The 17056-nt window shown below is 39.7% G+C and overlaps 1 protein-coding gene across 2 annotated transcripts in view; it reads right to left on the minus strand.

The window, feature by feature from the left end:
• The window catches only part of prkcab (protein kinase C, alpha, b), a 257860-nt gene that overhangs the window by 7156 nt on the left and 233648 nt on the right, over positions 1–17056 (minus strand). For both annotated transcript variants that reach the window (XM_056249952.1, XM_056249954.1), the window contains one exon: positions 2734–2814. In XM_056249952.1, the coding sequence (XP_056105927.1) occupies positions 2734–2814 (81 nt within the window). The remainder of the gene's footprint in view (positions 1–2733; positions 2815–17056) is intronic.

Here is a 17056-nt window from a genome sequence, read left to right on the forward strand (position 1 = left end):
TTCTTATTGTATCCTCACAGCAGTGGGTTGATCTATTACATAATACACTAAGACAAAACCATCTAAAGTGAAACACAAGATTCTTCTGTTGGGTAATTGGACCCGGGAGTCAATGGGAGAAAGAGGAGATGTAAACGACGTAACCGTGGTAACCGTTCTGGCAGAAAGTGTAGCCGACACCGGAAGGCCTGGGAAGCGCTCTGTGTTAATGAATCTCACTGAGATAAACAGAGGATATGCCAGAAGAGACACGTAAAGCAGTTTATATAACAGAGCGAAGTGTACGAGTGCAAATTAAACGTCTTTGTGAATGAAACCGATCCTGCAATTACAAACTTTTCTGTGAAATACAACGTGTTCTCATGAGAATTCATGTGTATTTTACGTAAAGTGGGTTCTACCACACACACACACACACACACACACACACTTTACCTTGTGTTTGCATTCACAGTGAAATATTGATCTATGACAGGATCTTAAACCAGAATTATTTACGTATGTAAATGTTACTCCTAAATCTTACCGTACTTATACCTACATATAAACAATGAGATCAGGCTGGTGAAATCATGGATATGACAATATTAATGTGGTAACATGACATATATTGTATTATATAAAATGTATTTAAATAATTTTGTTTAATAATAATCTCCTTCCGAGAGTAAAAGCTTCCAAATTCGTTCTTAGAATTGGAACTGTAATAAAACACATATATAAGGTTTATTTTATATATATATATATATTTATAATGTATATATAAGGCATTATTATAAATGAAGGCAAAAATATTTTGACATATACTGATATTTAGCGATTTTATGACACAAGTTTCATACAAAGATGCTATACGTTCAAAACAGTGTGTACCTTTTATTTCTATTTTGCAATGTTTTGCCTCATAGACTGTCTGTAAAGAGCAGTAGGATCTAAGTGCAGGGTTATTATTAATAAAGTAAAACAAATAATATTAACAGGAAACACAAGGAATAAAGAAACAGAACCATTACAAGCCACAAATGACAAAGCAACAAGAGAAACACAAGCGTAACAAGACACACCTGCAGACAATCATGGGAAAAACTACAAATTTGACTACAAAAATGCACAAACCAGGAAATATGGAAAATCAAAATCAATATTCTGATCTCTGACAGCTTCTCCATCAGAGATACTAATGTGTGATTGCGTTCAGTTCTTGCTCAGTAAATCGCGGAGACATTTCAAGTTTTGATTGTATTAAATTGTATTGACTAACATGAACTAACAATGAGCAATACATTTGTTACAGTATTTATTAATCTTTGTTAATGTTAGTTAATAAAAATCCAGCTGTTCATTGTTTGTTCATGTTAGTTCACAGTGCATTAACTAATGCTAACAAACACAACCCTTTGATTTTAATCATGTATTAGTAAATGTTGAAATTAATATCAGCTAAGGTTAATAAATGCTGTAGAAGTATTGTTCATTCTTAGTTCATGTTAACTAATGAATCTTATTATAAAGTGTTACCAGTTTTTCTTTTATGAATCAAATCCAGTGAGAAAAGTGATGCTCATTAGATATGTATAAACGGTGTGCATAACAGGCACATATTTTTTAATTTTAACATGAAAAAAATGTCTGCGAGGACCAAAATATTGAATTCAATTGATGTCTAACTTAAAAAAAAAAAAATGAAGGGGACGGTAGTGAAAGTCATCCTGGGTCGAGGTATGCGTTTAAGGGTTAAAGGAGAACTCCGGCGCAAAATGAACCTTTGGTCTAATAAAACATTGGTACCTAGTCAACCGTTCTCTGAGATTTGTTTTCATGATAATCGAATGTAAAGAGTTTTATCTCTAAAAACTGTTTAGCGTATAACGCTAGTAATGGGGGCATTTAATAAGTAAAAATAAATCGCTAGTTTATACCACTAACAAGGCTCAAAATAGCCCCACACGAACACAGTAACATAATGAGGGTCGCTACATGCAAAACGAAGCATTGAGAACTTTGTAAGTGTACAGACCGTTTAATAAGAAGATATTTTATGAAGACAGTCCACTTCGTGTATACAGACAGGAGCCATCTTTGGAAAACAGACTCGACTAATCAAACCACGAACGCCATTCAGAAGTTCACTGAACTTCATACAGTTCAGCTCACTTAGCACGTCGTTCGTGGTTTGATTAGTCGAGTCTGTTTTCCAAAGATGGCTCCTGTCTGTATACACAAAGTGGACTGTCTTTATCTTTATCTTCTTATTAAACGGTCTGTACACTTACAAAGTTCTCAATGCTTCGTTTTGCATGTAGGGACCCTCATTATGTTACTGTGTTCGTGTGGGGCTATTTTGAGCCTTGTTAGTGGTATTAACTAGCGATTTATTTTTACTTAGTAGATGCCCCCATTTACTAGCATTATACGGTAAACAGTTTTTAGAGATAAAACTCTTTACATTCGATTATCATGAAAACAAATCTCAGAGAACGGTTGACTAGGTAACAATGTTTTATTAGACCAAAGGTTCATTTTGCGCCGGAGTTCTCCTTTAATGTGTATCGAACAACAAAAAAGCAACATGAAAATGCAGTTCCTGTTCCATCAGAAGCAAACCAGAGTCTCAATAGTGTCTCTGTTGCTCGGAGACCGTGTGTTTAGCCGCGGCGATGTCTGATCACAGCAGGACTGCAATCACAAGTACTCAGACAAGACTAAACGATCCGCGAGAACAAGCCTCCGTACCTGCCCAGCCAGCATCTCGTAGAGGAGCACGCCGTACGCCCACCAGTCCACAGACTTACCGTACGGCTGATAGGCGATTATCTGCGGAGGAGAGGAAATAAACTGTTCAGTCATTCATTCAACTCTCACTATTCAACCTCCATTCATTTGCCAAGAGCACAAGGCATGTTTTATCACTGCTCAATCTGCTATTTCTGATCATTTGCTGTATAATAATGGCTTTTTCTCCCTTCACCAGTCCATTTCCACCCACATATTCAGCACACACACACTAACGAGTGTGTATAATCACAGGGGAAGTTAATGAGGGCTTTGTTAAGCATAGAGACTGTATGTTTCATGTCACACTCGTCCTCTTCATGTGTGCTTTGGAAATGACTGCGTAGTTGTGTCGCTTTCCACAAATAGAGAACAAATTGGTGTTACTTTTTTAAAAGCAATAACGTCACTTATTATGCCATATTCTTTAGAGAGATAACTGGAGATGTGTTACATACAATTAGCATAGCATGAAGAGTATCTAGTTTAAAGTGCACTAAATGTCTTTTGCAAATCATAAAACAATTATTTTAATATATAAATCAAAAGAATTATATATTTTTAGTCTAATTCTTAACCTATTTTAATCACCACAATTTACCAAAGGTATTATGCCTCATATTTATTCATTTAGCTGTGTCGTGTGTTTTTTTTTTCATTTAATATCCCCCTGTTTAAAAAAATTAAATGGGAAGATATTTATAAATATTGATATCATTATGTTTTCTTATAGAGTGTATGCATCAAGTACAATCATTCAACCCTGTTACCAAAATCATTATGAGAAAAATGTTTTTATTTTACTTAGTAGTCAATAGTTTTATCCCTTAAAACTTTGCTTTGATCACCAAAATGACATATTTTGATGTATTTACCTTGAAAATAATTCTTCATGCCTTAAAATATCTTGAATGTAACTCGACACCCTTGCCTCATTTAGTATGCGTGGTTCTATGAATATGCATATTAGCCCCGCCTCCACTCACTCGCTCAGCTCAGAGATCCACTGGTTGACGATCACACTTTGATCTGATTGGTTACAAGGTAGTTTGTGACGTCAGAAACACCAGCGATTTCAAACCGTGTGTTTGAGACTGTCTTTGGTTCACTGCAGTTTTAAGCAGAAAATACTCAGCAATGCTGTCGACTTATGAATTTACACATGGTGTGTCTTAGACTTTAAGTGAAATATACACTGTAAAATCTAACAGTTGTTCTTACTAAGACTTTTTAGTTAACTTTACTTAATTTCCAATAATTTGTTGAACTTACTTAAATCAATTTAGTAATCTGTACTGTTTGCATGCTATGCCTTTGTTACTCAGAAAACCCAAGTAAACATTACTTGACTAGACTAACTAACACTTTTTAGTAAACTTTACTTAATGTCTTAACTTAATTGTAAAAATCTAGTAATATGTATTCACACGCTATGCTTTGTTTACTCAGAAAAACCAAGTAAAGATTAATTGATTGGTTTGAGTGTGATTTTTGTGGCGGGAAAAATCTTAATGGACTTTTCACTCATTTCCTCCACTTCTGCAGTTATTTCTCTCTGTTTGCATTCACTCATTTCCCAAAGTCATCTTGAGTGTTGAATTGTCAATTTTGAGAGAACATCACATAAGCTGACTTGTTGATTTTCCTAAAATATTTTTTGTCACCATTATGGTGATTAATGTTCCCTTTGGTTGGTCACTTGGAACTTCATTTATATTATTATTATTCTCTTGCCATTGATGCAGTGATGCAACAAGAAATCAATTATATGATTTCAAAGGCAGAGAAGTAATATATATATATATATATATATATATATATATATATATATATATATATATATATATATATATATATATATATATATATATATATATATATATAAACATACATATATACACATACATATATGTATGTATATACATATATATGTATGAATATGTGTGTATGATTGATGTATAACTCTATTTCATGTCAATTAATTATCTATTTATTAATGGTCTATTATGTCCTAACACCTTGTGAAACTTTTAATTGGGTTTATATAATCCCAAATAAAAGTTAAATATGAAAGTGACAATCTTGTAATTGATTATACTTGAATTACACAGACTTCAACATTCAGCATGCAAAACACAACAATGGTAACAATTAAATTGTATTTAAAGTGTTAAGTGTCTAGAACTCTTGTGTAAGTGAACTATACTAACTAAGCATTTGTCAGTTCAACATACTATTCCTAAGTGCTTTCTTAAGTTTGATAATTAATCTGATATGTCATGTTTATGACAGGTTGTGTTATCTTAGTAATGTCAAGGTGTCATAACAAAGACATCTCAAACAATGTCATATTTGCATTAAAAATGTCAGAATTGAGCGAATGACACTTAATGACAGTTGTCATAAACATGCATAAAAACTTCCTTCATATTCATAACAAGTGTCCTGTCATGATTATGAAGGTGTCATGTCAGTCTTATGCACACCCCTTCAAATAAAGTGTTACTGTTACCATTGTGTAAATGCAACAAGAACAGCAGAAACATGTTCAATCACGCTGAACACACTTTGAAACCGCAGCGCGAGAGCTTAGAATAAACAGACCTGTTATCGTTCATTGGTGCGGACACACAGTTATCGTTATAGTTATCAATCTTGGTGTGAACCATAGACTGTAAAAAAAGATGGACGACGCCCCTTCGCTCTCTTTCATTGGTCAGAAGTGAAGCCGCCAGTGTCCCGATATGGCGCGCTGACATCTTGGGACTTGAGTCTGCGCAGAAGCGATCTCGGGACCAGACCAGCGCAGTCGTGAGCCGGAAGTAAAGCCGGGAAATCAAGGCCCCGCCCTCACTCTCCAGAATCAATCGTAACACGCTCCGGCACTTTTTAAAATTAATTATAGAAATTTAGATAGATATTAAATTTAAAGCTCCAATCTCCTCAGTCCTCCGAAGATCCCGAAAAAAAGTCTGTTGCTGCTTCAGTGACTACTTCGCTCTGAGAACCTGTCAATCACAGCTGTCAATCATGACGTCACACCACCGCATCAAATAACTAACTAAAAACAAACTTATTTTAAAAACAAACACTTGAACTTACATCAGCGTGAGAAAAACTACCGTAAATGACAGAAACCATCTTTGGAAAAACGATATTTGAAATGTAATTTAATTGTTTAGTTGGTCTCACGTCCCGTTCAATAACATGGGGAGGCGGGGTTTATGAGCTATACTGGGACCGGCCACCAGGGGGCGATCGAGACGCTTTGGCTTCACTTTTCAGGGCTTGTGCGGCACGCTTGGTGTGAACGGGCCTTTACCATCCCAGAGAGCAACATAGTGTCTGCCCAGATCCGGCCCACATCTGGTACACATTGAATCCGCGTGTACCGGATGTGGGCCGGATCTGGGCCGACACTATGTTGCTGTCTGGGACATGACATCATCATTGCACCACAATACTTTTTTTTAAAGGTTTTTCCCCAAAAAGCAACAGCCACTTTTGAAGTCTTAGTATGGCCAAAAATAAAAACGTCATTGTGTTTCTAAAAATACAATCCCATCTGCAGTAACATAAGGGCTGTGTGTGTGATTGGCTGCGGGTCTGAATAAGCGAGTGTGTCAGGACACAGACGTGCTGAGGTTTCTAAAGGAGACGCTCCAGTCACAGAAAGCGCTCTGGGCCGTGACGATACACACTGGTGGCAGTGTGTGTTAACCCGTGGCATTATTCTACATCTGTATTATTGGATTTAACCTACAGAGCTTCTCCTCATGCGCGCTGAACATCAATGTGTGAGTTAAAGTGAGTAGTTCACGTTATAGTAGCTCATTTATATTTGGACCGATGGCTCGATGAGAGTGAAACGGTCATGTAAACGCCTCAATCCGTCACACTGAGCTCGATATGATTGAAAGAGGTGGTGTACACTTAAATTATATATTTAGTGAGAACATTTTAGCCGTGTAAGCCGTTCAGTGCAACTCAGTGCACATGTGCAGTGCCATGATGTGTGTGTGTAGCGAATGTTTCCCAGACTCTTCTGTTTAAATGATTATCAGGGTCACTGATCCGACATGAGGAAATCAATAAGTGAAGCAGAGAGTTCATGACACACGAGCTAAAGACATGTAAAGACACGTGAAAGAACACCGAGAAACATAAGAAACATGCAGCTGTTTGCAATATAAAGAGATGAAAGTTCACTCAAATCACACACACACACACGCACGCACGCACGCACGCATGTTTCAATACCAGCATATAGAAAAACAAAACAAGAAATTATCAGCAATTGTTCAACCTGGCTTAAACTTTAAGAGAGATTTCAGAAAACTAACCTGAGTTTGTAATGTGAGATTTAGCAGGTGTGAAGTGAGTGAAGAGCAAAGAGAGAAGAGGGAAAGTGAAATACGGAAATATTTTAGCTTTAAAAATTAAGAAATTAAAAAACCAAAAGGAGAGTTTACTATTTAACCATCACTGACAAATGCATTCACCCACAAGTATTTTTCATAATTGAACCTTGAATGTCAGTCTTAATTTATTAATTAGATTTTAAGAAGTTTTGTCTAAAGATAGTTTTGAATAAAGCTAAATATTTCCAGTTGATTGGGTTTGGGTTTTGTTAATGTGAAAAGAGAAGATTGTTCAAGACTTGCTATTAGTATCTAAATGAACATTGCTGACCATTTGGGTTTAACTGGACATCAGTAACCATATGAATCATGCATACACACACACAAACACCTGACTAACCCTTGATTATGAGGACATTTTGGGTTTAACTGGACCTCACCTCACACACACTCAAACACCTAACTAACCCTTGATTATGAGGACATTTTGGGTTTAACTGGACCTCACCTCACACACACTCTCAAACACCTAACTAACCCTTGATTATGAGGACATTTTGGGTTTAACTGGACCTCACCTCACACACACACTCAAACACCTAACTAACCCTTGATTATGAGGACATTTTGGGTTTAACTGGACCTCACCTCACACACACACTCAAACACCTAACTAACCCTTGATTATGAGGACATTTTGGGTTTAACTGGACCTCACTCACACACACACTCTCAAACACACACAAACACCTAACTAACCCTTGATTATGAGGACATTTTGGGTTTAACTGGACCTCACCTCACACACACTCAAACACCTAACTAACCCTTGATTATGAGGACATTTTGGGTTTAACTGGACCTCACTCACACACACACTCTCAAACACACACAAACACCTAACTAACCCTTGATTATGAGGACATTTTGGGTTTAACTGGACCTCACCTCACACACACTCAAACACCTAACTAACCCTTGATTATGAGGACATTTTGGGTTTAACTGGACCTCACCTCACACACTCTCAAACACCTAACTAACCCTTGATTATGAGGACATTTTGGGTTTAACTGGACCTCACCTCACACACTCTCAAACACCTAACTAACCCTTGATTATGAGGACATTTTGGGTTTAACTGGACCTCACTCACACACACTCAAACACCTAACTAACCCTTGATTATGAGGACATTTTGGGTTTAACTGGACCTCACCTCACACACACTCTCAAACACACACAAACACCTAACTAACCCTTGATTATGAGGACATTTTGGGTTTAACTGGACCTCACCTCACACACTCTCAAACACCTAACTAACCCTTGATTATGAGGACATTTTGGGTTTAACTGGACCTCACCTCACACACACTCTCAAACACCTAACTAACCCTTGATTATGAGGACATTTTGGGTTTAACTGGACCTCACTCACACACACACTCTCAAACACACACAAACACCTAACTAACCCTTGATTATGAGGACATTTTGGGTTTAACTGGACCTCACAAACACACACAAACACCTGACTAACCCTTGATTATGAGGACATTTTGGGTTTAACTGGACCTCACTCACACACACTCTCAAACACACACAAACACCTAACTAACCCTTGATTATGAGGACATTTTGGGTTTAACTGGACCTCACTCACACACACACTCTCAAACACACACAAACACCTAACTAACCCTTGATTATGAGGACATTTTGGGTTTAACTGGACCTCACTCACACACACACTCTCAAACACACACAAACACCTAACTAACCCTTGATTATGAGGACATTTTGGGTTTAACTGGACCTCACAAACACACACAAACACCTGACTAACCCTTGATTATGAGGACATTTTGGGTTTAACTGGACCTCACAAACACACACAAACACCTGACTAACCCTTGATTATGAGGACATTTTGGGTTTAACTGGACCTCACCTCACACACACTCTCAAACACCTAACTAACCCTTGATTATGAGGACATTTTGGGTTTAACTGGACCTCACCTCACACACACACTCAAACACCTAACTAACCCTTGATTATGAGGACATTTTGGGTTTAACTGGACCTCACCTCACACACACACTCAAACACCTAACTAACCCTTGATTATGAGGACATTTTGGGTTTAACTGGACCTCACTCACACACACACTCTCAAACACACACAAACACCTAACTAACCCTTGATTATGAGGACATTTTGGGTTTAACTGGACCTCACCTCACACACACACTCAAACACCTAACTAACCCTTGATTATGAGGACATTTTGGGTTTAACTGGACCTCACTCACACACACACTCTCAAACACACACAAACACCTAACTAACCCTTGATTATGAGGACATTTTGGGTTTAACTGGACCTCACCTCACACACACTCAAACACCTAACTAACCCTTGATTATGAGGACATTTTGGGTTTAACTGGACCTCACCTCACACACTCTCAAACACCTAACTAACCCTTGATTATGAGGACATTTTGGGTTTAACTGGACCTCACCTCACACACTCTCAAACACCTAACTAACCCTTGATTATGAGGACATTTTGGGTTTAACTGGACCTCACTCACACACACTCAAACACCTAACTAACCCTTGATTATGAGGACATTTTGGGTTTAACTGGACCTCACCTCACACACACTCTCAAACACACACAAACACCTAACTAACCCTTGATTATGAGGACATTTTGGGTTTAACTGGACCTCACCTCACACACTCTCAAACACCTAACTAACCCTTGATTATGAGGACATTTTGGGTTTAACTGGACCTCACCTCACACACACTCTCAAACACCTAACTAACCCTTGATTATGAGGACATTTTGGGTTTAACTGGACCTCACTCACACACACACTCTCAAACACACACAAACACCTAACTAACCCTTGATTATGAGGACATTTTGGGTTTAACTGGACCTCACAAACACACACAAACACCTGACTAACCCTTGATTATGAGGACATTTTGGGTTTAACTGGACCTCACTCACACACACTCTCAAACACACACAAACACCTAACTAACCCTTGATTATGAGGACATTTTGGGTTTAACTGGACCTCACTCACACACACACTCTCAAACACACACAAACACCTAACTAACCCTTGATTATGAGGACATTTTGGGTTTAACTGGACCTCACTCACACACACACTCTCAAACACACACAAACACCTAACTAACCCTTGATTATGAGGACATTTTGGGTTTAACTGGACCTCACAAACACACACAAACACCTGACTAACCCTTGATTATGAGGACATTTTGGGTTTAACTGGACCTCTCAAACACACACAAACACCTGACTAACCCTTGATTATGAGGACAAACTGGGTTTAAATGGACATCACTATTAACTCCACACATAGCAGGAGTACCTGTATTAGAGTTAACCATACTAAACCAAATCAACTATTCTACATTAAAGAGTGAATTCACAAATGATTGTGCATCTTTTTGCTGCCACTAAACCTGTAAAAGTAATACGCACACCTAAGGAAATAGTGCTACAATGTGCTTTTGCTATATCAACCAACATATACACATGTGGTGCAAAATGAACCTGGTTGGAGAAAATTCAGTGATCAAAGATCAGCAAGTTTTACACTTCATAGAAGACTAGTTAAAGGGCAATTAGATGAAGAAATGCAACTAGACAGCCAATAAAAACTAACAAAATTAAACTGAAAGGGCAATTTTTATTTTGCAAATGGTAAAAAAAGGCTCAACAACTGAGATCTAATAAGGCCATTATTAGAGATGCACCGATTGATCGGCTTGGGACCGGAATTGGACGATTTTCACGTGATCGGCCATGACCGGCGATCGGCCGGTCAGTCTGACATATGCCGATTTTATACCGGTCAAACGCACTCGGGCGCCGCATGATTAACATCAGCATCACACGTGCACACGGAACGCACATGTAGAAAACCTCGTGAATTACGGCCGTTTCACACCGCAAGCGTGAGAGGCGTGTATTTTTTTCAGCGTGCATGTTAATCAGTGAATGCATCACACTGGGAGCGGGAGCAGAGCGTCAAGCAGGAGCGTCGCGTGAGCAGCAGTGAAGCGGTTTCGGCACAGAGTCTATTTTTGCTGCGCTGCTCACACTCAATTAAAGTGAAAGCACACTTTTTTTGATGGGCAAAATAAATATGATTTCACACAAAAAGTGGCCAAAATGCACAGAATTTGCATGTCTAGTGTGTTTTAACAAGAACTGGAGTAGGCTATGTCAGAAAAGAAAATGAAGAAGACTCAAACATATATATAGAAAATTCACCCATTTAAACTTGTTTTTATTATTCAGTTTGGGTAGAAGTATATGGTGTTTTATAAAAATAAAAAAATAGAAAATAAATATTTGTGTGTGCTGTAAAGTGGTTAGAAAAAATGAAATCGGAATCGGCTAAAATCGGTATCGGCAGGTCAAACTCGGAATCGGCCTAGAAAATTGTAATCTGTGCATCTCTAACCATTATGGGACTAAAGTGCATGAGGGAGTGTGCCTCAAAATGACCTCAGCAACACACTGGAAATAAAACCAAATTAAATTGCCTTCCAGTAAATGCATGTATTTGTAATAAAAGTAAATAAAAGGATGTCTTGAACACTCTTCTGGCCCAACAACACTTTAGAGAACAAAACCCACAGACATTAAAGGTTGTATCAGCGATTTCAGGCCCAAACATAAATGATCACATTCATCTAATCTTTCCTAACGATCCGCTAGCTGGCCGCCCCATAAGTATGCCGTCCAAAAAACGCTTCTCTGTAGGCAGCCTAGGCTCTGAGATCTGCACACAAAAACAATGGGTTTCACCAACCACTCAAAACCAAAATAAACAGTGTTCCAACCAATCACCGACAGTTCCAACCAATCACCGCAAAATCTCAAACCACAACACCCCCACCTTTTGTGTGCAGATCTCAGAGCCTAGGCTGCCTACAGAGACACGGTTTTTGGACGGCATGCTTATGGAGCGGGCAGCTAGCGGAAAATTAGATGAATGTGATCATTTATATTTGGGCCTTTTTTGGGCCTGAAATCGCTGATACAACCTTTAATGGAAGGCGACACTGATCTCTCGAAGAACTCTAAGAAGATTTCTTTTTCAACATCAAACCTCGGTTCCTCACGAAATCCCTTATATTTTGGGCCGTTCTTTCTCTCAGAACAGGGTCCTCTGCAGTCTTGCACTGCTCACACTCTGCCTTTGTTGCAAGGTGTCCCTTTGAAATATGGACTCTGAAATGTTTCATGACAGCATTCACTTCATTTGGGCTCCATGGCCTTTTCGCAATTCTCCTCAATTTGGTCCCTGTAAAACAAACAAACAAACAAACATATACATACACATATGTATACCTATACACCTATATGTATATACATGGAATAACTTTAATATACCCAAATGTTTAAATACCTCTGGAGTTCTCAGTTTCATCCTGATTCATTTGGCTTTTTCCTGAGGGGTAAAAAGCAACAATTAAAATGTATTCCAGCCCTACAATCCAAACAGTTTCGGACCATGTGAAATATCAGCAGATAAGCACACAGGGAAAACTAGTCTCTGGTCCTGTGTAACATGAAAAGGACCACTTTACACTGAATTACTGTGGAAGATAAAAAATAAAATCAACATGTATCCTTTTTCTCAAATAAATATCTAAAATATATGCGCACACACATACCTGTGGAGCTGTCAGCCTCACCCAGGCCCATTTTTGTTTTTTCTAAGGGAAAAAAAGCAACACACTATTCATCTTCTCTACACGGCAAACAGGTATATAATAATAATAATTATTATTATTATGTAAATATGAGGGCTCTGAACCAGTTCAAAGAATGGAAACAAAAACTGGGGAAAAACCAGAAACGATTACTTGAAATGACCATTAATTGGTTAATAATGGTGTTTTTTTATTCTTTTTTCTGTTTAAAGGGTAATTCCACCGGTTGAGACATGAATATGTATTGAAAGTGGGTCATATATGTAGTAGAATAGTAGCATACATTTCTAATTTGGGTCCTTCTTGGCCGATAAAAGGCAGAAAATGACTTTTTAGTGCTTGTGGATTGTAGACAACAATCCCCATAGTGCATTGCAATGCTCAGCTCCGCAGGCCACTCCCACTACCTACCGCCTGGAAATCATTTCACACAATTTCTAGTGAAGAGTTACTTTGCGAACTAATTATTTGCTTTATCATGCTCGTTAGCTGAGATAGCTTATACCTGCATGCATGAAGTTGTCTGGACTTGTGTTCTTCCACAGTCATTTTTACCGTCCGTTTTTCACTGTCTTGTTCATCCATAACGAGCGAATGTTTACACACTTTATTAGTGCAAATATCAAAACCGTAGGGTGAGCTTAACACACACACTGCGTTCCACTTTTATTTATTTATTTCTCACACAGCGGCGCGCGCGCCCATAGTCCACTAGGTTTCGATTAACGATCCACAGCACAGCAAGGAAAGCTACGACTTAGTTTCACCGTGAAAGTTTCCTCCTTCCGTCTGTTGAGGCTATCCTATAGGCCTCGGCATAGATGGCATGGTGTTCTCAACGCGTAGCAGATAAATCCTGAGTCCAAACATTTGCTCTCTTTGGGTGGTGTTCCCGTTTATTATAAAAGTACAAAAGGAATAGTTTACATTAAAATGGTACTTCACCCAGTGCTAAATAATAAAGTGCTGTCGTGCTGTTGGTATTGGGTGCTCACGGCTACGGTAAGAACCGTATGTTCCTCGCCATCCACACCTTTTTCTAACTAATTGCCACACCTGTAAATATACCAAATTCCTAGTGATGCGTCACACCCAGTGCAACACTCCCACCAAGTGGCTAGGATAAGTAATAACAGAATTAACCTATGCAGAAATGGTGAAGGTATAAATGGCTCCTACACCCCGGCCCCATAATTGTGAATATTTACTTTAACCACAATTACCCAAATTACCTATTTTAACTTAAGGAGTCATTTATTTTGCAATGCTAATCTAAGTGAAATCATCTTCTCTTGAGTTTAGGACATCTGGGGTCAGATCATCTAGTCAGGACCTCATCTGTGACACTTCGACTTCCATCAAAAGGCAGATCTTCATTACAGGCCGTTCCAGCTGACCCGTTTTTATTTTCAGCAGCACTGAGCGGACGAAGCCTTTCTTGTCAGGGTACGTCGGTGTAATTTTTTTTTCCATCTGCCAGGACCCTTGTTGAGCGACAGGATCCATTATGACCACAATGTCTCCAACAGAAAAGCTTCTTTTTGGTCTCATCCACTTCTGCAGCATTATTTGATTCTAGAAGACCCTCTAGCTCCATTATATGATTCAACAACCCAGTTTTCTCTCCCTCTTCAGTTTGCCCTTCTCCAGCAGGTTTCAGCCTTTCTGACTGAGCCTCGAGATCCCTATCGCATTTCTGCACCTGAGTGGACTGTGCGCTCTTCTCGTTCTCCACTCTACTCACTTCCTGTAGCTCCTGCTTGACCAATGAAAGTTCTGCCCACTGAGGCTCTGTTTTTGCTGATACCAGCTGGTCCTGAGTTTCTGACAACGATGCCTTCAGCTGAGACATTTCTTCTGCATACGTCTGACTGATGGTTATGGATTCCAGTTGTTTCTCCAGCTGGGCTTCCAAAGGCATCACCTGGCCCTTTAGCTGATTGGTGTCCTGTCTTTCCACATTTATCGTCTCCTCCAGGACCTTCACCAGTTCCAGAGCCGTCTGTTTTTGCCTCTCAACATCTAAAACCTTTGACTTCCACGTGAGTTTGCCATCCTCCACACTACTCTGCAGTACTTTCAGCGTGCTCTCCATTTCACTAAGAGTTGATCTGTACTGCTCACACTCGGCCTGAAGTAACCTCTGTCTCTCTTCCGATAGGATGAGTTTCTGCAGCAGATCCGTCACATCTGAGCTGGACATTATGTGCTGCTGTTCTGCTGGACTCTGCTGATTTTCTTTAAGGTTCTTCTGTGCTTCATGTGTGAATGCTTCCAGCCAGTTTGTCTGATGCATTTCTATGTTGAGGTGAGGGAACAGCATCTGGAAAGCTTTTCTGGTGTCTGTCTGGAAAGAGCTCAGCTGCTGCTCAACTTCACCCTGTGCGGCCTTGGCCTGGCTCAGTCTTTCTTCACTCAGCCTCACAGTAGCAGATAGAGCTTCCACTGTGGCATAGTTTTTACCTTGCAGTTCGTTGCTCTGGGCCTTTACTCGCTTCATCTCTTCTTTAAGCTGTTGAAGTTCCTCCTCCAGCGAGATCATGCGTGTGTCCTTTCCCAGATTCTCAAACGGCGGTTCAGCTTCAACAGTATCAGCACTTTCCATCTTCTCCAGCTGAGCCTGTAGAGATGCCACAGAATCTTCTGTTTCTTCCCTGACACTCTCAAGTTCATAAATTTGCTCTTTTAGCTTTGGGACTGAGATCCTATTGGCAGTGACAGCAGGACGGCCCATCTTGCCTTTACGCGGCTCACCACCTCTCAGCGAACCATTCACAACCCACCCCAGTAGAGTCCTGACAGCATATGGTCCTTCACCTTGGCTATTTATTATTTCCCGTGATTCCATGAGCTTCGGTGCATTGGTGCCTATCAGCAATTCCACCTCTGCCTCAAAACTGGGAACTGTAATGCCTTCGAGGTATTTCCATCCCTCTAGGTCCTGTTGAGTAAGAATGTTATTTCTACTCACAGGCATGGTCCTCTGAGTGTAGACTTCAGGTAAGTCCAGGAAGTTTTCTCCATTCAAGCCAGAAACCTCCAGACCACTAAGCAAGATTGTGTCTACAGACCTCTCTTGGCCAAGAGTACAAAGAAGAATGCTAGTCTTGACTCCTGAAAGGTTCAGTTTTCTCATGAGATGTTGAGTACAGAAAGAAGCTGAACTCCCCGGGTCTAGAAAGGCATAGGTGTTCATTATTGTGCTCCCGGACTTGGCCTTCACCTGTACAGGCACAATAGCGAGAACACATTCATCACTTCCGGCCCCAGTATGGCCACATGTCTCCAATGACACAGATGCATTATTGACTGACACTTCCTGTGTTTTAGATTCAATGTGTAGGACAGTTGGATGTTTGTGTTTACATATATCACATGTCAAAGGCTTGTCACATTCCCTGCTCATATGACCTCTCCTCAGACAGCTGAAACACACTCTGCCTACTTTCAAAGCCTCCAATTTCTCCCTGTGCGTCATCTCATCGAGCTGTGAACACTTCTCCACTGAATGCTGACTCTTACACACACAGCATGACCCTTCGACATTCCTTTGTGAAACTGGCCCTCTGCGCTGTTGGTACCAAGCTGCTGATGTGGGTGATCCTGAGGCAGTATTGATGGCAGCAACAGTAGCTTGGCCTCTTCCAGTGTGTCTACTCTTGGGGTTAGAGGAAAGGTCTGGTGGCATACCCTGTAGGTCACCAAAGAGAGGATCAGACAGAATCTTTATCTGACGCTCAATGAAGACCACAAAGTCTGGGAACATAGCTCTGTAACCACGGCGCTCCTGTAGCTCCCAGGCGACAGACCTCCATTTTTCTCTCAGTTTATATGGCAACTTCATCATTATCAGGCGAAGATTGGATGGCACATTCAACTCCTCCATATGCTGCAAATCTTCCATGACATTGCAACAATCCCTTAAAAATATTGAAAAAGACTGCAGAGCATCAATGTCATCAACCCTCATTGTAGGCCACGTCATAGCCTTCTCCATATAAGCTACAGCAATTTTCGTTTCGTTTCCAAAATGTTCTTTTAATAGATTCTTTGCTCTCTCATAGCCCTGCCCAAGAGCCATGTTATAGCAACTCCGAACCAGTTCTCTTGGCTGCCCTCTGGTATATTGCTCAAG

This window comes from Rhinichthys klamathensis, unplaced genomic scaffold (genome assembly GCF_029890125.1).
Source record: "Rhinichthys klamathensis goyatoka isolate OS25496 unplaced genomic scaffold, OSU_Roscu_1.1 h1tg000065l_1, whole genome shotgun sequence".
In the NCBI taxonomy this organism is placed as follows: domain Eukaryota; kingdom Metazoa; phylum Chordata; class Actinopteri; order Cypriniformes; family Leuciscidae; genus Rhinichthys; species Rhinichthys klamathensis.